Source organism: Neovison vison, chromosome 3 (genome assembly GCF_020171115.1).
Source record: "Neovison vison isolate M4711 chromosome 3, ASM_NN_V1, whole genome shotgun sequence".
NCBI lineage: Eukaryota > Metazoa > Chordata > Mammalia > Carnivora > Mustelidae > Neogale > Neogale vison.
The window spans coordinates 228,733,782-228,753,743 of NC_058093.1; the positions used below are offsets into that span (position 1 = coordinate 228,733,782).

The 19,962-nt window shown below is 59.7% G+C and overlaps 1 protein-coding gene across 2 annotated transcripts in view; it reads left to right on the plus strand.

Moving 5' to 3' along the window:
- Positions 1–18,469, plus strand: part of TESC (tescalcin) — a 47,068-nt gene extending 28,599 nt beyond the window's left edge. The window contains exons 1-7 of one of the 2 annotated variants that reach the window (XM_044241104.1): positions 4,074–4,093; positions 6,629–6,709; positions 10,453–10,592; positions 12,453–12,514; positions 12,617–12,724; positions 16,113–16,160; positions 18,189–18,469. In XM_044241104.1, the coding sequence (XP_044097039.1) occupies positions 4,089–4,093; positions 6,629–6,709; positions 10,453–10,592; positions 12,453–12,514; positions 12,617–12,724; positions 16,113–16,160; positions 18,189–18,266 (522 nt within the window). In that variant the 5' untranslated portion in view covers positions 4,074–4,088 and the 3' untranslated portion in view covers positions 18,267–18,469. Of the gene's footprint in view, positions 1–4,073; positions 4,094–6,628; positions 6,710–10,452; positions 10,593–12,452; positions 12,515–12,616; positions 12,725–16,112; positions 16,161–18,188 lie in introns of those variants that run through there. The other variant, XM_044241103.1, reaches the window with a different exon arrangement.
- Positions 18,470–19,962: the final 1,493 nt, after the last annotated feature.

Consider the following 19,962-nt stretch of genomic DNA (forward strand, 5'->3'; position numbering starts at 1 on the left):
ATGTGTTTTCTTTCTTTCTTTTTTTTTTTTTTAAGTAACTCCCGACAGTGGTGAGTTGAGGCTCTGCAGTTTTGCTGTCCATGTGTAATGAACTCCAAGAGTTGATGAGGATGAGTCCTCCCTTGGACGCCTCAGCCTGCCTGGTGCACGTTCATTTGACAAAGAAAATCCATAGAACTCCCCAGGCGACAGTGGGTGGGAGAGCGGTCCCTCCCGTCCACACAGGTGACAGGGAGAGCCAGGCAGGAGAGTCCCTTGGGTGGGAAGGATGCTGAGATGTCCCCAAAGCAAGATGGAGCTTTCTAAAGGGACGTGACGAATTCGCAGGCCCTCGAACGGACGGTTTTTACAGAGACCCTTTCCCCGGGGACGTTTAACCCTGACTCGGCCCTTGCTTGTGGAAGCAGGTGGCCGGGCCTTCCGTGGCTGGTTCGGGCGCCCCAGATGCTGGAGTGAAGGACCGGTGCGGTCCCTCTGCCTCTCCTGGGGGGCTCCTGCTGTGGGGGAGGGGTGGGGCCCGTGGGTGGGGCGCATGGAGAGAGGAGGGAGGGAGGGTAGGAGAGGTGAGTAGCCGGCAAGCAGTTCATTACGTCTGAGCTGTGGAAAGACACTGGACAAAGAGTGCGTCGTCTCTTGGGACTGGTGGGGAGAGGAAGCTTCTTGCAGGGCTTTTGGTGGCTTTTGGGGCTGGAGAATCTGTGTGTGTGAGTGTGTGCGGGGGGGTGTTCTGTGTACTGCGGCGGGCAGAGCACACCTTGGGGCTCTGCCCACCAGATGCCAGTAATACCCCTTCCCGGGATGACCCAGAAATGCCCCCCCCACCCCGACGTGGCCAGGTGTTCGCTGGGGTGGAGCACTCGCCACCCTCCACTCTCTGCTCAAGCGTCACCTTCGCCAGGAGGCCTTTCTTGATCACCCCCCTGAGACCCCCCTGAGACTTCCCCGGGTCTCCATCCTGTCCTTGCCCGGTTTGCTTGCAGAGCGTTCGCGGCTGCCCGAGCCCCTCTGTTTTCCCTCTGTCTTCTTTCCCCTGCTGGAATCCCAGGAGGGGGCGTGTCTGTCCTGTTCACCGCTGAAGCCAGCACCTAGAGCAGCGTCTGGCCTGTGGAAGGTGCCGGCATCCTTGTTGCTCCCCCTGTGATGAGGACATGACAGGTGTCGGGAGGGCAGCTGGGTTCGGGCCTGGAGCGGGTACGGGAGAAGCTGAGAAAGCATGTGGCAAGGCGGAATGACGTGGGTGATGCCACCCCCGGCTTTCGGAAGAGGGACTTGCCCAATGGCAAGGGGCCCGGGGCTCTTTCTGCCAGAGCTTTTGTGCAAAGCCACGTGGATGGGAGACCCAAATACCTGGTGCATTTGGGGACTTTTCTTAAACCTTAGCCGTCGCACGAGTTCCCTGGGATCATGTTCAAGTGCCGGTTTGGATTCCGGGCCAGCTAAGGCTCTGTTTCTCACAAACTGCCAAGTGATGTTGATGCTGCCGGTCCGGGGACCACACTTTGAGTTTGCCTCGCATTGGCTGGGGAGACCCCTGCGTGATGTGTGAGGCTTGGCCCCTTGTGCGTGAGTCCCATGGGGGCCAGTTTGCCAGTAAGTAGCATCTCGTGGCCCTCACGTGGGGAATATTACCTGCTGAATGGTGGGGCAGGGGGTCCAGGAGAGTCGGGCAGGCAGCCCCCAAGTGAAGACCCCTCTTGGATGGACCACAGAACCTCGGGGGCCCTGCTGTGTCCTCCGCTCTCGGACTACTCCCTGCTGGGGGCAGAGGATGGCCCCGAGCCTGCAGAGAGAGCTTCGCGGTTGAGCTGGTGCTCGGAGCTGCCGGAAGCCAGCCCACACCACGGCTGGAGGAAGGGCCCCTCGTTGGTGGTTTCTTAGTCCTTCCTTCCCTTGCGGGCTGGATGCTTCTTGCGTTCATTGTGGCTCTCAGATGGGGCCTCTAGAGGCTGTGGCAGGGGGAGGGGAGCAGATCCCCGACCAAGATTTCAGTCCTTCTCTCTTTCAAGTAAAAACTTGCAACCCGGAGGAAGTAGCCAGGGTCAGGAAGTATATGGGGCCATTAGAGCACCACTCAAGCTCCCCTCCCAGCTGTGGGACTGTGGCCTCCTCACTTCACCTCCCTGGACCTCAGTTTCTCGCCTGTCAAAGGGAGATTGTGGGTGTGTGGGGGCTGATTAAGCATGGCAGTGTTTGCAAAGCACTTAGCACAGCCTGTGGATGCTGGTGGTGGTGGGGGGAGGTCTTTAAACCACAGGCTCAACCCCCAGGAGGAGATGTGCAACTTGTGTGCCCCTGGGGCCTCCGTGGGGAACCTCTCCCTGCTGGCCACTGCGGCAGCATCGCCCCTGAACCCCCTCCCCCAGCGTCAGCTCTGGCCCCAGAGCTCTGGGCTCACGGGGAACAGAGTCCTTTCGCATGGCGACAGCCTGGGCTTGGACACGTGCCGCTGAGCCGGTTCTACCAGCCCAGTGGGCGCTGGGGGCGGGTGGGGAGGAAGGAGAATAGGACCGAAACCAGCATTTATGGGGCATTAAACCATGGTCAGCCTTTCCCAGGCTCTGGGTTCCAGGCCTGCAGTTGCCTTGTTGAAAGGGGAAGTTGGCAAATATCCGGGAGGGTCCCCAAGGACCAGACAGCTAGACCCAAGTCTTCCTGGCATCTGCTTCCCCTAGCATCTGCGCACTGTCTGTCCGTCAGTATCCTTCTTAGCAATAAGAAGGTTCTTTACCTCTGCCTCAGTTTCCCTGTCTTTAACATGGGGACAAGCATCTGCCTTAGAGGAGAAGAATGTAAAGCTCTTAGAGTGGCACCTGTCACCTTGGAGTGCACAGAAGTCTAGCTGCTATTATTATTGTCCTAATTTTATTTTAAAGATTTATTTCAGAGAGAGAGCACACATGCGTACATGCATGCGAGCAGGGGGAGGGGCAGAGGGAGACAGAATCTTTGAGCAGACTCCCTGCTGAGCGCAGAGCCTGATGCAGGGCTCGATCCCAGCTCCCCGAGATACTGACCTTAGCCCATACCAAGCGGCAGCAGCCTAACCTGAGCCACCCAGGCACCCCGATTGTCCTGATTTTAAAATGACGAATTCACTGTGTGTCAGGCAGTGTGCTAAGCTCCCTATGAGTATTTACCGGATTTCTTAATTTTATCAACCCTGTGACACTATCCAGACATTCCCAGGACCCCCGTTCTACAGCTGAGGAAACAGCGTTGCCCAAGGGCATGCGCCTGGTCAGGAGCAGATCCTGAACTGGCCCCGGGGGTGCTTGATTTCACGGCCCCTCTGCTGTGGGCAGTGCTGGGTGTGTACCCTTGGAATTCACGGATGAGGAAACTGAGGCATGGAACGTCTGTCAGGTGCCCGTGTGAGGAAGCTGAGGTTTGAGTGTGGGTCTAGCGGGTATCTGAGGACTGAGGAGCAAGGACAGCTGGGCTTCAGAGACACCTGCAGGGACCTGCTGGGGGCTGTGATGTCCAGACCCGGGACGCTGTGCCCCCAGCCGGATTCCTAGCATCTGCCTCACCTCTGCCCCTGACAGTGGGAGGTCAGGCCTCTTCTTGTTAATTTTCTTCTGTAGACACGAGGTCAGGCTCTGCGAGGTCCTTCCTTCCTCCACCATCAGCCCCAGGGAGCTTCTGGCCCTTCGTGGGATCTCATGGGGGCTGGAGAGGGCTGCTGGCATGTCCCTTCTTGCCCAGGGCCCGTGTTTCTCAGCCCCCTAGAACCTGCAGCTTCCCCGTTGCTGGCTATTTCCTTCTGGGGAATTAACCAGACCCATTTCCACATCCCAGGCGTGTCCCCAAATAGGATGCTTCTGGCAGCTCTCGGGGACTGCTCCTCTGACAGCCCAGCAAGGTGCAGCTGGGGTTTGATGCTCTCCAAGAATCCAAGGGCACGTCCTGGGAGCAGCTGAGAGGTCTGGACACCTCGGCAGGGGGACGGAGGCCAGCATTAGCCAGAAGCTCAGAATGGATGAGGAGCCCAGCCCAGCCCACATCTCACCCGCCTTCCACTCTGAGGCTCACTCCGCCCACCGCTCTCTGAGCACCTGAGCCGCCCCCAGTGGCATGAGGCGCTGAGCATGTGGTGTGTGAAAGCTTCTGTCTATGATCTGTGTGCCCACTTTACAGATAGGAAACCGAGGCCAAGGCCAGATTAGCGGTGGCCTGGACCCCTGACCAATGAAAGCCAGAGGGGGGTTGAGGGGTCTCAGCCACAAATCTGCTGGCCACTTCTTTTCCCTTCGCCCAGAATTCTCTCTCGCTCTCCACGTGGCTCCTCTGACCTGACCTGTCCAGGTGCGGGGGGTCTCTGGTCTCCCATGGGGATCTCCGGATCTGCTAGTGGGGAGGGCAGCACACCCAGAGAAAGGTGTCAGCTCCCAGAGAGGGGACCATACAGCCTGCACAGACCCCTGACCCCACCCAGGTCAAAGGCAGAGCACTGTCTGCCTCAGAGCCGCCTCCTGTCCCTCCCTGCTCTTCCCCGCCCACCCCCGAAGGCAGTTGACCTCTCCTGATTTTGGGGTGCATAGGTTAGTGCTGGTACCTTGTGTTCTTTATATAAAGAGGGTCACAGTGCAATGTTTCTTTGCTTTTGGTTTTTCAACCTCTCTTGGGGAAATTTTTTAGCAGCCTTATTGAGCTATAATGCACGTCTTCTACAGTTTACCTGTTTGAAGTACACAGCCAGTTTGAGGACATTTCCATCACTCTCTCTCCCCTCCCTGCCACAAAAGCCTATACTGACCAGTCCCTACCCCTGCTCGCCCCCCACCCCTGGCAGCCAGCCGACTGCCTTCTGCCTCTGGATCTGTCCTGGGGGGGCCGACTCTGGTCATCGCAGATAAAAGGATCCTCTGGGATGTGACCTTTTGTGTCCGGCGCTTTCTGCTCGGTCCCGCGCCTTCGAGGTGGTCTGCATGGCAGTTTGTCTCGACACCGCGATCCTTCTTGTGACCAAATAGTACCCCGTCATCCCAGGCATCTGTTCTGAGCGCGCCCCCTTCTTCAGCCCTGGGATCTGAGGAATCCAGAACGTGGCGTCCACGGACGCTGGTTCCCGAGTTTGGCCTGGCATACCCTGAGCCAGCCCCACCGGGAGCCCTGGGGGTGGGGACAGGAAGCAGTGTGGGGGTGGCAGTGGGGTCACAGAGGCATCTGGGTGCCCGGGCCAGGCTCCCCTTTCCCCTCTGGGCCTCAGCCTCCCCATCTGTAAGGTGGGGGCAGGACAGGTCAGCCACGTGCTTCTAAAGCTTCCAGCTCCGTGTTTGAGGCTCCGTGTACATGACCTCTCCTTGTTCCCGCCAGGCGTGAGTTCGAGTTTTGAACCCCAGCTCTGTTGTCGACCCCGGCCCCGGACACTCTCAGCTTAAGGAGCTGATCTCTCACCTCCCCTGCCTGGGCATGCCTCCTAGCTCCCCGGGGTCACCAGCCTGGGCCCTGGGTCCCTCCCAAGGCCACTGCCCCTTAAAGTCCATGGACTAGAAGAAGAAGGAGAGTGGGAGGCAGATTCTGAGAACAAAGGATAACTTTTTGTGGGCAGGTCAGGCAGGTAAGGACCTTCACTGCTTCCTCTCCTGCGGACCCACAGCCTGTCCCCCCAGTGACCCCTTTGCCCAGCGACGGTGCTATTGGGTTTGAAATTCATCCTCTTCTGCCCCAAGCCAGCATCTTTTTTTCCTAAACAGCTTTCCTGAAATAGGCTTCACATACCATACAACTCGCCGCCCTTAAAGTGTACAGTTCCATGGCTTTTAGTATCCTCACAGCTGTGCGTCCAACCCCACAATTTCTGAATCTTTTGATCGTCTCCTAGAGAGACTGTACACTCAGCGGTCCCTGCCCATCGTTCCCACCCCCTTGGTCCCTGGCCGCCGCCAGTGTCTGTTCCGTTTCTGTGGATCTACCTCTTTGAGACATTGTGTGTGAACGGGATCCCACACTGTGTAGTCTTGGTGCCTGGCTGCTTTCACTCGGCCTCTGTGATGTGTTCAAGGCCCAGCTGCATTGCCACGTGGACCCCGTGTCCTTCCTTTTCATGGCTGAATAATACTCCGTTGTCTTGATGGACCGCGATTTACCTAATTCTCAGGTGGCAGACCCTTGGAGGGTTTGCCGTGTGTGGCTGCTATGAATTCTGCTTCTTGCCATCCATGGATGTGTTTGGAGGTGGATGCATGGTGTGGAGGGGCCGGGTCCTGCCTGACTTTCCCCTCCACCCACCGAGGTCTTGCTAGCCTGTCTTCCAGCCCCAGACCAGCAGTCTGTTGCCCCAACTCCAGACTGGCCGAAGCAGGCTCTCCTCACTGGGGGTCTATGATGGGCCCCGGGGAGGGGGGTCTCTGAGCCCCCGGAAGGGGGTGCATATCTTGTGTCTCTGCATTTTCTGGGGAGTGAAGGTCCGGGACACAGAGTATCTCGGAGCTTTCAGATCCTCCCAGCGGTCAGAGGGGAGAGCAGGGAGCCCATCAGTGCTGTGTGTTCCAGGCCTGTCTCTGGACCGTTCTTATGGGACCTGCTCGGGATTGAGAAATAGAGCCCGTAATTGCTAACGCACCACATGACCTTGGCTTTTTTCCTCCTCTCTCTTTCCCCGGTGCTCCTGCTTCCTGGGACCCAGCAAGGAGAACTTCAACAACGTCCCTGACCTGGAGCTCAACCCAATCCGATCCAAAATCGTCCGTGCCTTCTTTGACAACAGGTGTGTCTTTGTCCCCGAACCAGCCTGGTGGCAGGTGACTTCGGCCTCGAGAGAGCGTTTCACCCTTGCACCTTCTTATAGCCCCGGAAGCCAACACAGAGAAGAGGGGGCAGGGCTGAGTAGGAGTTAGAGGCACAGCTCGGGCTCAGACAGCTCCGGCGCTGGGTTCAAGGCTGGTTGACTCTGGGCACCTCACTCAGTCCCTCAGGCCTATTCAGCAGTTAGCTGCGGCCACATAACAAATTATCCTGATACTTAGCAGTTCCAAACAAATACTTCTTATCTCACTGGTCCTGCATATCAGAGATCCAGGAGCAGACTAGCCGGGTTCTTGGGTTCAGGGGCAGCTGGGGCCTCTGTCATCTGAAGGCTTGACCGGGGCAGGCTCTGTTTCCAAGCAGGGACTGTCCCCCAGGTCTCCTCACCCATGGCAGCTGCTGGCCTCCTGCAGAGCGACGTCCACGTGAGAGAGAGGAGGGCAGCTTGAGCCCCTGAGCTGGAAGACCCCATTTTTTTTGGTAACCTAATCTTGTGAGGGAAATCCCATGGTTTTCTCTGTGCTCTCTTCATCAGAAGTGAGTCGCTAGGTCAGCCCACAGGAAGAGAGGGGACTACACGGGCGCTGGCTACAATGAGGCCGGAATCACTGGGAGCTGTCTCGGAGGCTACCTCAGTTTCCGTATCTGTAAAATGGGAGGTCACAATAGCATCTGCCTCTAGGAGTTGCTGAGGGAGCTCTGAGAATATGTGCGCTAAGGAGTTGGCTGTCATTCTTCTTGTTGCCCTGACGTGCAGAGAAACTGAGGCATAGAGCAGTGGTGCAGTGTCCCAGAGCTGAGGCTCCAACCAGAGCTCACACCCTCAGATGTCCAACATTGCTGGAGCTGACTTGCTTGACTGCGTGGAGACTCATTGTGTCTGAGGCTCTATCAAGAGTTGGGTGGCATACGCCCTCCCCAGCCTGCCAGGGCCCCAGGCCTGACCTCTTATATCTACATAGATGGCCGAGAAACCAGCAGAACTGGCAGAAAGAGGAAGGAAGGGAACAGGCGTGTTGTGGCCAGAAATGAGTGGTGACTTCCCAGGCCGGTTTCAAGTTTGTGAGCCTGAGCCACTGAGCTCTGGTTCTGATAAGGCTATGCGGCCTGAAGCAAGGTGCTCAGTCTCCCTGAGCCTCCCCTCGTCATGGGTAGGGGGGTAGGTGGCCTCAGTTTCCCACAGGGCAAGGCCAGAGAGACTGATCAAGTGTTAATGAGACAAAGGCGAGAGAGAAGGTGTTCTGGAAGGACTGAACAGCATGTGCAAAGGCCCTGTGGCATAAGAAAGTGGAATGAATGTGTGTGGCAGAAAGGAGGTCTGGCCAGAGCACAGAGAGGCCATGCGAGACAAGAGGTGTGGGGAGGGCAGAGCTGCAGCATGTGCAGCCCCCTGGCCAGTAAGAGAGGTCTTGACCTTAACCTGGGAGCAGCAGCGTGGGGCTCTGACAGGTTTAAGGCAGGGTGGGGATCACCCTGGCTGCCGGTGAGCTATGGGCGACAGAGGTCCAGGAGGAGGTGTTGTGTGGTCCCCAGGCTGGAGGCAGGGCTGCTGAGTGGAGGTGGAGAGCAGTGGGCAGCTTTGTGACACCTGAGGGGGAAGAGGAGAGGACAGAGGGAAGGCTGGGTCTGGGGCTGGAGGTGAGCAACCAGTGTCAGAGGAATCTACACAGATGACTGCCACCTTTGCCAGAGGGATGGCACACGGTCCTTGGTGAAGAGGAGGTTGGAATCTCCTTTTTGGTCCTGGTTCTGTCTGAAGTATCTGGGGAGGAGGCCTGGGGTGGGCAGGAAGGCAGCGCCGGGGGTGGGGAGGGGTTGACAGGTGGTGATGGGGGCCACACTGGGGGAGGTCCCCCCAACATGGAGTTGACACGGATGCTGGGGTCTGAACTTGAAGGTCTCACAGAGCGACCAGAGCCCAGGGGTGCCCGCGTGAGATGGGATTGTGCATGAGGATGTGGGCCCACGCCTGCCAGCATGTGTCCGTGAGGCTTGTTTCCAAAAGACTCTGTGCAGACCTGGCCCCTCGGGAAGCTGGCCGGGGATCAGGGACGCAGCCTTCTGTGGGGCGGAGCTGGGGGCCTAGTGGCTCCAGGAGCATGAGGTGAGAGAGGGAGGGGCGAGGGCGGAGGCCTGCTCGTACCAGCTGCCTCCCGGGGCCTGCGGGGCTGGCCTGGGCCAGGACCTAGCAGGCGGGTGCCCTGACCCTCCCCGGTGCCCTAGCAGGGAGTGTGTTCAGACGGGAGAGACGGCACTCCTGGCGTGGAGGAAAATGTTCTGGGTCCTGACTGGGGCGTGGGTTGCACAGGTGCACACTGTTCAAATGCAAAATCTGTGCCTTTGACTGTATGTAATTATTTATTAAATCTGACCTTGGGTTGAGCTTGGCTTTCATCCGTCACCCCTGGGAGTGGGGCGCGGCTGCAGGAGCTGTGCTGTTGGCTCGCAGGGTGGCCTTCAGGTATCTGCTGGGCTGTTGCCTGTGAGTGGTGGCCTCTGCCGAGGGCACAGGGTGTGGGCCTGGGGCTGGAGCTGTGGCCTCTGTCTGGCTAGGAGACAGGAGAGTAGGGCCCATGCAGGCAGCCACTGGATTCAGGGCAGCCAGTCAGAGGGGGGAGAGACACCCCCTTACTTGGAGGGTTGGATGTTAGGACAGCCATCGGAGGGCTCGGGCAGGTGCGGTGCTACCTGCAGGGAGGGAGGGGCAGGGATGTTAGTCGGTGGGGGAATGTTGAGTGTCCAGAAGGTGGACGTCGAACCAAACCTGGGGCGACCCCTGCAGAGTGTGGCAGGAGGAGTTCTCTGGGGCTGGGCTGGGGTGGATGGTGAGACCAACACCCGCCCTCTGGGCCCCCCCGGGGGAGCAGGGGAGGGATTGGGACTGAGCAACTGAGATTTGAAGCCTCTGGAGGGCTTGAAGCAGGGGAGAAATAGGGTCCAATTTGTGTTTTTGCAAAGCTCCCTCTGGTCCTGGGGAGGGTGGCAGGTGGGTGAGTGGGGCAGGAGCGTGGGAATCTGTGAAGAGGGCAAGATTGAGGAAGGGCTGGCCCTGGGGGCCTGTGGCCAAGAGCCTGTATACCCTTCTCCATCCTTCACTTTTTTTTTTTCCAAGATTTTATTTCTTTATTTGTGTGAAAGAGAACGAGTGCACAAGCACGGGGAGCAGCAGGCAGAGGGAGAAGCAGGCTCCCCTCCGAGCAGGGGGCCTAAGGCGTGCTCAGTCTCAGAACTTGAGCCGGAAGTAGATATTTAACCGACTGAGCCACCCAGGCGTCCTCACGTCCTTTGCTTCCTGTCCTGCAAGTTCCGAGGGGGTGAGATGAGGACTTTGGAGTGGGGTCCAGAGACAGGGTTTTCCTCTCAAGACAGACCAGGGTCAGCCTGGCTTCCTAAGACCCTTGCGGACCCAGACTGTGGACAGAGGAGCTGCCTTGGAGGGCGGGGTGAGCCCTTCCTCACCTCCAAGGGCTCCGTTCCTTACAGGATCGTCAGAAAGTTCAGGATGAGAAAGATTGCTCTAAACTGGGCATCTTTGTGCGGTGCCTGGATGGTTCAGTGGGTTAAAGCCTCTGCCTTCGGCTCAGGTCATGATCTCAGGGTGTTGGGATCGAGCCCTGCATCAGGCTCTCTGCTCAGTGGGGAGCAGGTGAAGGGACAGGAGCCGGGATTCACACGCTGCCCCTGTTCCCTTCTCGGCTCCCGTAGGAACCTGCGCAAGGGGTCCAGCGGCCTGGCCGACGAGATCAACTTCGAGGATTTCCTGACCATCATGTCCTACTTCCGGCCCATCGACACCACCATGGACGAGGAGCAGGTGCAGCTGTGCCGCAAAGAGAAGTTGAGATGTGCGTGCGCATGGGGCGGGCTGTGTCTCGCAGGTCCTGCCGCACCCCTGCAGCCGGCAGGGGGTGGGGGGAGGCGAGTGTGGAGGGGAGGGCCAGGGGACGCCCACTGGCATCCTTCGGGTGCTCAGTCTCAGTTGACGACACCCACAGAGGCCCCCCGGCGGTGTTTGTTCCCCAGGTTGGGCCATCGTGGCTGAGGCTCTCGGGGGCCGTGAAAGAGTAAGGCCCTTGGTTCAGACAGACCTGGGCCCTTCCGCCAAGCAGCCGTGTCACCCTGAACCGGGACACGGGACGCTGATGGTGAAGACACGCGGGTTCTGAGGCTCAGGGAGCTCACCCAGGTGCTAAGGGCACTGCCTAGTCCCTGGGCTCCGGAGCCTGCTTGGTTGTGATCAGGCTGGCCAGCAGCATGGGGTCTCGGGGTGGCCTGCGTCATGTGTCCCTCCCCCGTCTGGACTTTCCCAGGACTCCTGACCCTCTGCTGAAGGCCATCCGAATCTCAGCCCTGTTAGTGGAAACAAGTAAACATGGGGACTCGGCCGTATTTAGCTCTGGAATGCGTACGTGAGGGCTGGTGGGAACCGCCAAGGCTGGGGGCCCCCAAGTGCCCCGCCTCTGGTGCTCTGGACCAGTAGGGAAGCCCGGTGTCGGCCCAGTGTCCCACCTGCTCTGAAGGCCAGGTCAGAGGTCGTGGGGGCCCTGGTTTCCCTTTTCTTAACAGGGAGGCTATAGGCAAGGCGGTTAACTTCTCTGAGCTTGCAGAGTACAGTCTATGAAATGGGCTCAGGGCAGCCTCGCTTCATGGGGTCACGTGCAGATGAGACGTGAAGATGTTTGCTGCACGTTGCCCGGGGTGTCCAGTTGGTGCCAGATCCATGCCAGCGCAGGGACTTGGGGAGCTGCAGGCTGAGCTGGTGGGGCTGAGGGGCTGCCTCCCCCTTGGCTCCCGGCCTCTGCTGGGCGGTCAGGTGCATAGAGGCACAAAGCAAATGACACAAAGTGGACTAACGAGAGGAGAGGAGGTTCTGGTGTCCCAGCCCATGCCCACGGGGGCAGGCTTAGACCAGCCAGGGGCCGGGGTATCGGCAGTGTAGCCCATGACCCGCCAATGATAGCTGGCTGCTTGGGTCTTTGAGGAATGATGATTAAAAAAAAAATTAAAAATTTTAAAAAGATTTTATTTATTTGACAGAGACACAGCAAGAGAGGGAACACAAGCAGGGGGGAAGTGGGAGAGGGAGAAGCAGGTCTCCTGCGGAGCAGGAAGCCTGACGCAGGGCTCGACCCCAGGACCCTGGGACCATGACCCGAGCCAAAGGCAGATACCCAATGATTGAGCCACCCAGGAACCCCTCCAAATCTTATTTTTAAGTAATATCTCTAAACAATGCGGGGTTCAAACTTACCACCCCAAGAACAAGAGTCCCACGCTCTTGTGACCGAGCCAGCCAGCGCCGCAAGGAATGAGACTTTGAAATAACGTCGATCTGTCTGTCCATTAGCTTGTGCTCAGCGTGTGCAGGGATCGCTCGCTGGTCCTGACCCGCAGGCTCTGGGGCTCCCAGAGTCTGGACAACACCTTGAAGTAGGTGCTGTTGTTGTTCTTCCCATTTGACAGATGGGAAAGCTGAGGCTCAGAGAAGTTAAGTCACTTGTCCAGGGTCACCCAGCAGGAAATAGGCAGTCTGGTCCTTTGTCCTTGATCCCTGCGGTGGCCACATTGGGGTCGTTGTCGATGTCTTTTGCTCATTTTGAGGTGTATTTCCGAGCAGGAGGGTTGGGGAAGCAGGAGCATGTGGGCCTCCCCTCCCTGCTCGTCTGACCGAGCCCCCCTTTCTCTCTCTCCCCTGCCGCCCCCAGTTCTGTTCCACATGTACGACTCGGACAGCGACGGCCGCATCACCCTGGAAGAGTATCGAAATGTAAAGTATGCTCCTCGGCCCGCAGGCCAGGGCTCCTGGCCCCTCCCTGCCCGCGGCCCGGACGGAGCCCCGAGGTCACCGTGTGTCTGCCTCGCCCGGCAGGTGGTGGAGGAGCTGCTCTCCGGGAACCCACACATCGAGAAGGAGTCGGCCCGCTCCATCGCTGACGGGGCCATGATGGAGGCAGCCAGCGTGTGCGTGGGGCAGATGGTGAGCCGTGTCCCGGAACCCCCGAGCCCCTCTCCCCGACCAGCCTCTGCCCTGCCTTGCCCAGCTTGCTTCTGGAAGGCCCCGCGGGGAGACCCCCAGCACTGTCGCCTCCCCCCCAGCCTGAGCCATCAGCTCATCAGACCGTTTTCATCTACCAGTGGCTGGAGGGGATTCCTGGCCTTGAGATGGACGGGGTCAGCAGGGGCTCCCCTCTGGGGTCCTTCATCTGGCGCCCCGGCGTGGAGCTGGGAGTGGGGATGTGTGTCAACGAGACTCGGCCTCAGGGCTGGCACCTGTGGAGGGGAGCCCTCCGCCGGCCCCAGAAGAGATGTGGGGGCCAGAGGCAGGTGTGGCCACGGAGGAGTCGCGTGCGGCCAAGGGCTGGCCACAGGGCTGACAATCGGGGTCTCTGCACGGATGCTGGGGACCCCTGGAGGCTTGTTGGGGTCGTGCTGGTGTCGAGCAGCTGGGGAGTCTCTCAGAACTGTGCCGGGCCGGTTAGAGCAGGGCCGCATTACCTGGCGCTGGTGACACGTGGGGCGGGACAGCCGTCGGTGGGGGGACCGTCCTGTTCAGCCGTGTCCCTGGCCTCCACCCACCAGATGCCAGGCCCTCCCTTTCAGTTGTGACAACTAAGAACATCTGCAGACATGGCCAGATGTCCCTGGTGGGCAAACAGGATGGTCCCCAGTGAAGGACCATTAACTAGAGGGGCGCCGACATAGACGGGGCAGGGCGACTGAGCGGGGCGACCGTCATGCACGTGCTGGGAGCTTGGGCACGTGGAGGCACCTGCAGCTATGCCCCAGGCAGGCCAGGCACCCCCGATGTTCCCGTCCCCGCAGGTGGCTGCATGGCCTGTGCACACATCATTCCATAGATTTGTGGTCTCACGTTAGCCTGAGGATGTAAAGAACTTTCTGGAATTCGGGGGCAGCCCTCTTTACTATGCCTGGTGGACTCGCTCTTGGAGGGCTGGGTGTAGCCCGGCTAGCCCCTGACACGGTGGCTTTGAGGCCCAGGGACCCCGAGGGCAGGTACCTGACCATCTCTGTGACTTTGTTCGCTGAGGGTTTTGGCTGGTCCCGCAGAGGCCGTCAGCTCTTCACACCCGTGTGTTACGTGGCCCCAGACACATCCCCGGCCTGAGTGGAGGGGCATCTTCCTGCCGGAGCCGGCTCTTTGTGCCCCACGCCCACCGTCGAGGGGCCTGGCAGGCCCGGGCCTGTTCCAAGGGGGCAGGGGCTGCGGTCACAGTACTGTGCTGCGTTTTCTCTTTCTGCTTCTCAGACCCGGGGCAGGCAGGCTTCTGGCTTCAGTGAAACGACCCCACTCAGCAAATTAACTGCGGCAGAGAGGGCTGGTGACCTCAGCGGGGCGCGCAGGGATCCCCTGCCGTGTCGTTGAGCCAAACTCTCATTTGATTTAATTACACTCTCCTCCTTTAAACGGCTCCCCATCCCACTCCAGTTTCCACTGGTGACCGTTTTCTTAATTTGCCGTAGTCAACTCGCATGGCAGCTGGCAGCTGCGGATCTGCATAAAATGCGCACAACCTCAGAAGCGGGGTCGTCTCCCAGCCCAGGCCTGCTCCCTGGGGGGGCATCCCAAGCGCCCTTCTTGATTTATGGGTCATTTGGGTGCTTTTCAAATATTCTCTCCTGCAGATGTTGGCCGGTTACACGGGTGAGCCGTGTGTGCTCATATCTGCGTGCAGGGCTGGGCCGGGCCACGCGCTGGGTTGCACACAGGCGGCCGCTGGGGATGCTCAGCGGGCCTGCCCCACCGCCCGCCCCGGACCAAAGCTCTGTCAGCTGTGTTCCTGGCTTTCTTGAGCCAGCCATTGATTGGAGCCGTGCTGGCTTTCCAGAGCACTCTCTCTGGAAGCTCCTGTGGCTTGGGGGCGTGGGGGGCTGCTAGGCTGGGGTCTTCGCTGGGGGCTTCCCCTGCCCTCCCTCCGCCGGTGCCCTGCAGCCGGGGCTCTGGAAACTTCTTTCTCATTAGCTCTCCTCAACTGCGACCCGGGTCCCCAGGGTCCCCACCACTCCCCGTGCGCCTGGGCAGGAAGAGCAGGGAGTCCCGGGGAGGTCGGCCCCGGCGTTTGAGAACTGGTCGCATTTATACAACTTGGAAGTGCACATAGATAAGTTTTTTGTATGAAAAGCAAGGGTTCGGGTTCCTCACCCTTTGTGGTTTCCAGCCAGGCTCTTGGAGCCTCCCAGTTGGACGGGGGGCCTGGCTTCATGTGCCTCAGTGGTCTTCTCTGTAAAATGGGAGCAAGGACGGGACCCGCATGGCAGGCGCTCAGGGAGCCTGCTGTTTGCTTAGACAGACATCAGGACGACGCCGGAGAGGTGTACGCTCTCTGTGCCCTTCTCCCTCCGGGGAACCGCCCTCCTGGGGTTTGTTTCCCAACATACACCAACGTGGATGTGTCTATCTTTTATTTCTGATTTACACAAAATGGAATTGAACAGACCGCTTCTCCTCCCCTCCGTGCTGACCTCCCCACCTCCACGGGCCGGACGGTGGCAGACGGTGTCTGGTTAGCAGCAGGGGACCAGACTGGCCTGGGTTCACAGACCTGCCGCCGTCTTTGCTTGGTTTTTCCCACTCTGTATCTCGGACCCTTTTCTGTATGTGCATGTAGAGATCAACTCCTTCTTAGTGGCTGTTTAGTACTCAACAGCACAGATGCCCGGGATTTATTTAGCTGGTCTCCTGAGGATGGACACAGATGGCGGCCGGGCGGTCCCTGGCACAAAGGGTGCTGCAGGCAGGGGTGCGGTTTGGGGAGGCTTGGCTGTGCCAGAGCCTGAGATAGCAGAAGGGGCAGGAGCCCCACCTCTGGCCTCATGAGGTCCGTGTGTGCCCAGAGTGGGACAGACCCACATGGAGACTGGCACTGACCATGACTGGCTGGGGGAGAGGCCCCACAGGTGACCCTTATCGCGGTGACTCACTGGGCACAAGGGTTGGGCTGAAGAAACCAGCCCTTGCCCCCACCCCCGCCCCAGTGGTCTGTGAGCTCACAGGGTCAGTGCGGGTGCGGTGGGGCAGGACCGGGACATGGCAGGAGGCATGTCCATTGGTGGCTGAAGGGAGGAGAGAGTCCATGCCTCTCTGCCCCCCCCTCTTTCTTGATACCCTCATCCACTGGGTCTCCCCTGGTGGGCTCGGGTAGATCCCCAGTTAGCCTGCACCTTGCTTCTGTCGTGTTGTTATGCCAATGAAGGGGACCTCGGAGTTCAGGGTGATGGCCTCAAGCTGGAGGCAGCAGTCCGGAGAAACCCCCTCTTCTCTTGATTAAAGGGGCCCCAGCGTCTGTGTCCTGGTGGGGGGAATCTCCTGGTGGAAGCCGCTCACGCTGCATGTGCTCTGTCCCCAGGAGCCTGACCAGGTGTATGAGGGGATCACCTTCGACGACTTCCTGAAGGTGGGTGTCTAGGAGGAGCGGTGGGGCTCGAGGGGATACCCGCTGGTCAGGAGGAGACCCGCTCCTCTGCGGAAAGGGGTCATGCCTGAGCGTGACCTTTAAAGCACGGGCTTTACTTGATTTTATGGGGAGAGTCCTCTTCACCTGCGGTCGGGGCTCCTGAGGAGACCAGAAGGGCTCCAGCCATACCTGTCTCTCCCCGACAAGTCCCCGGCCCCCTTTGTCAGAAGCCTCGTTGCTGGCAGTTGGAACCAGGTTCTGGAGTGTTCTGTGCCTGTATGAGAACTAGCTTTTCCCAGAAGCACACCATGTGCTGTTCTCCTGTGCCTCGGAGAAGGTGCCTTGGATGTAGCTGCCCAACCCCCAGCCCCCATGGCGGGATACCCAGTGTCTGCTGTCACAGCTGTGCTCCGAGCTTGGGAAGCAGGACCCCTCACTGCTCTGATGGGTACAGACACAGCGGAGGGAGATGAGCTTGCTCTGTCCTCTGCCTGGCTCTGAGTACCCTGACAGGGGGTCGTTATGGAATTTAAGGAAGGATAGGAACTCAGGGAACAGGACCAGAGGCTCTGGCCCAGGGCACTGTGACAGCCACTGACCAGCCCGAGGGAAGGGACGGGTCTGGGCCTGGAGCCAGGCCAGGACGTGGGCAGTCACAGCCCCATGGAGCCCAGAGGCAGCTCAGATGGGTGCTCCTCCCAGGCTGCACAGCTCACCTGGCCAGCAGCAGTGAGCCCTGCAGAGGCGGCGGCAGGCGACACAAGCTTCTGGGCCCAGGTGTGCAGCCTCCTTTCCTTGCACACCCGGGCTGGGCAGGTTCTGCCCCAGAAGGCTTCGCCTGTCTGCCACCCCCATGCCTCCACTGCTCCCCATGCTCGCCCCCCACCATGGAGGCCTTTCCCGATCAGCTGGCCCTTCCACTCCCCCGAGCCTCACCATTGCCCCTGTTGCCACCCGGCCTTTAGCAGGAAGCACCCTGGGTGCCCAGCTAGCTTGGCTGGGAACGAGGCCTGGAGCTGTTCCCAGGGAGCCAGGTCTGATCGCTCTGCACGCTCGCCAGACCCAGAACAGGTGCAGGAGACCACAAAGCTGCTGGGGCATGGGTGTGTGACAGTGGCCAGATTGGCAGCCAGGCTTCCCTGCAACCCGGGTGCCGACAGGGCTCTGACTGCCACCTGCCTACAGCCTGGTGACCGTCTCCGGGAATGCTGCAAATGTCAGCCTTGCACCTCTCACACGAGCAGGGGGACCAGTCACGCCCACCGCATCCAGCCCTTTTTTGATGTGTGGCTTCCGAGGGCCAAGGAGCTGGCAAGTGCAGTCCTAAGAGTAGGGGGCAGGCTGGCTCTGTAGTGTGGCAGATGGGATCGGGTGGCCGAGGGGTCCCCCGGAGCCCTGTCCAGGATGGACTGTAACGGCAGAACCGGGACCAGGTAGGTATGTGGCACTGGACATCTGTGGGCAGAGATGACCCTTCCCAGGGAAAAGCTTGCCTCCGTAGAACCGGGTGACCTATCCCTGGGAAGTTGTAAAGACCAAATTGCTGTGACCTTTTAACGAAGGAACGTGGCTTAATAAAATTTGGCAGCTGCACAGTGCTTAGCTTCCAGAACGTTCCCGCGGATGATTGCCTCTGAGCCCCCAGCGTTGCGTGACTTACGTGGGCAGCGCAGGTGGGGGTCCCGGCATTGTACTGATGAAGAGGAGGTTTAGTGGGGTTAAGGAATTTGCATGAAAATCGTGGAGTCGGAAGTGGGGTGGGTGGAATTGAAATGCCTCAGAGCTACGAGCTCAGATTCCGTACTTAATAATAACTTGCTATGACAATTATCAGAAAGGATCCACATGTCAGAGCCCAATTAACCCGCAGAAAGGCAGATGGAAGTTTCTCTTCATCGGTTAGCTCACAGTCTTGAGAGCAGCCCTCTGGTTTGCACCTGCCCTGGTGGCGGGGCGGGCAGGGGGGGACCCGGGCGGGGACCCGGGCCATGGCGGGGACCCGGGCTCATGCTGCTCTGTCCGTTGCAGATCTGGCAGGGGATAGACATCGAGACCAAGATGCACGTGCGCTTCCTTAACATGGAAACCATCGCCCTCTGCCACTGACCCGCCTGCCCATCCCCCCCCACCCCGAAGCCACGCTGTGCCCACAGCCTCCCGTGGGACCCGAGGCCGCCCGGCTCCTTCCGCCACGGCTCGTGTAAATAGCCCCCACTCCTCCGCTGTCTTGTTTTCCCGAGGGTGTGGTACCTGGGACCTCAGCTGTTTTTATCTCCAATAAAAAAGAAAACGGTTGGTTTGTTAATGAACGTGGCTCCTGTCTGGTCCTCACGGCCACTTGGTGGCACGAGGCTGAACGTGAGCAGGCAGCGGCTAATTTCCAAAGGCTGATCTGGCAGAGAGGAGGTTTTCCCTTGGGTTCTCTGATTTTATTTGGTTGAAGGGTTCGCTCTTTTCGCCGCACGAGTGCTGGCAGTGGGGGGAGGCAGGCTGCTCCCTGCTCTGTGGTGGCTGCGACTCGGGTTGTGACCGAGTGTCCGGGCGGGAGGAGAGGACGAGGGGAACCCGCAGTGACACGCCCGAGCCCGCCGATGCTACCAGGAGTGCTGGACTTGAGGCCTGGCTGCTGACACCCTCCTGGGCTCAGCATGGGGCTGTCCCCAGTGGTGGTGGCAGCAGGGCAGGTGAGTGTCCCAGGGGAGCGGCTCCAACAGCTCCAGAGTCACCTGTCATGCGGGGAGGAGGGGGAGGGGTTATGCTGGGGGCAGGGAAGTGGAGGTTGTCCATCTGGTTGGTGGCTGTGGCCGGTGGGTCAGCAGGGCTGGGCTTGGGCTGAATGCTCGGAGTTGGTGCTTAGTGTGGCTGTTGTCACTGTGGTCACTCGCCGCTAGTGGTGTTCTAGGCCTCCTTGCTTGGTTCCTTCCATCCAGACTCGCTGGGAGGTTCCTTTCTAGCCTCCCAAGAAGGTTCTGGTGATGGACAACCGCGGCTGTTGGCCTTCTGCGTTCCCATCGCTTTGTTACTGGTGTGCTTCATCTCAGACCTGGGCGTCGGGGTTCAGAATGTGAAAGGCGCAGGAGGGCACCTCACGCGGTCCCGGTCCTGGGCCCACCAGGCTTGCCCTTCCGGGAGGCACTCGGGCCAGCCCGTTTCCTCGACCTCTTTCCGGGGCTGTTTGTGTGGACACCAGTGACTGGAGTGCTGAGGACAAGCTTCCCGTCATCCTGCAAGGGAGAAGGTGTAAAGGAACAGCGAGGTGGGCGGAAGGGGGCGCGTGGCCGAGTGCGGGGCGGACGTGGGAGGCTGGTGTCCCTTGGTGGCGGTGGTTTGGCCATCGGTCCTCATGGAGGACCTTGGGGGTGAGAGCAGACCCTTGCTGGTGTCCCGTTGGTTGTCGGCGCCTAGGACTGCCCCCTGGGGCCCGGGGCCTGAGGGGTGCGGGCCTCCACGCCCCGGGTCAGGGTGGACGGCTGTCAGGCAGTGCGGGCCCCTTTGTGAGAAGCAGGGGCGGTGTGAAGTCACTTCCAGAACTCTGCTGCTAGGACGAGCGCTTCCTCAGCCAGTGTTTTGACATTTCCAAAGCAGTAGGTGGGGGGCGACAACAGAGGCCTCGGCTTCCTCCCCTCCAGGTGCCAGCCATCTGGCGGGCCGCTGAACTGGGAAGGAGCCAGCCAGGCAGTTTCCTGGAGTGGGAGCGGGACACAACGGGCCTCGCTGCGGCCCCTGCCTTCGTGGGCGGCTCAGAACTGCCCCGCTCACGCCCTCGGTTTCCCAGCTGCCAGGGGATGGAATCGAGCATCGC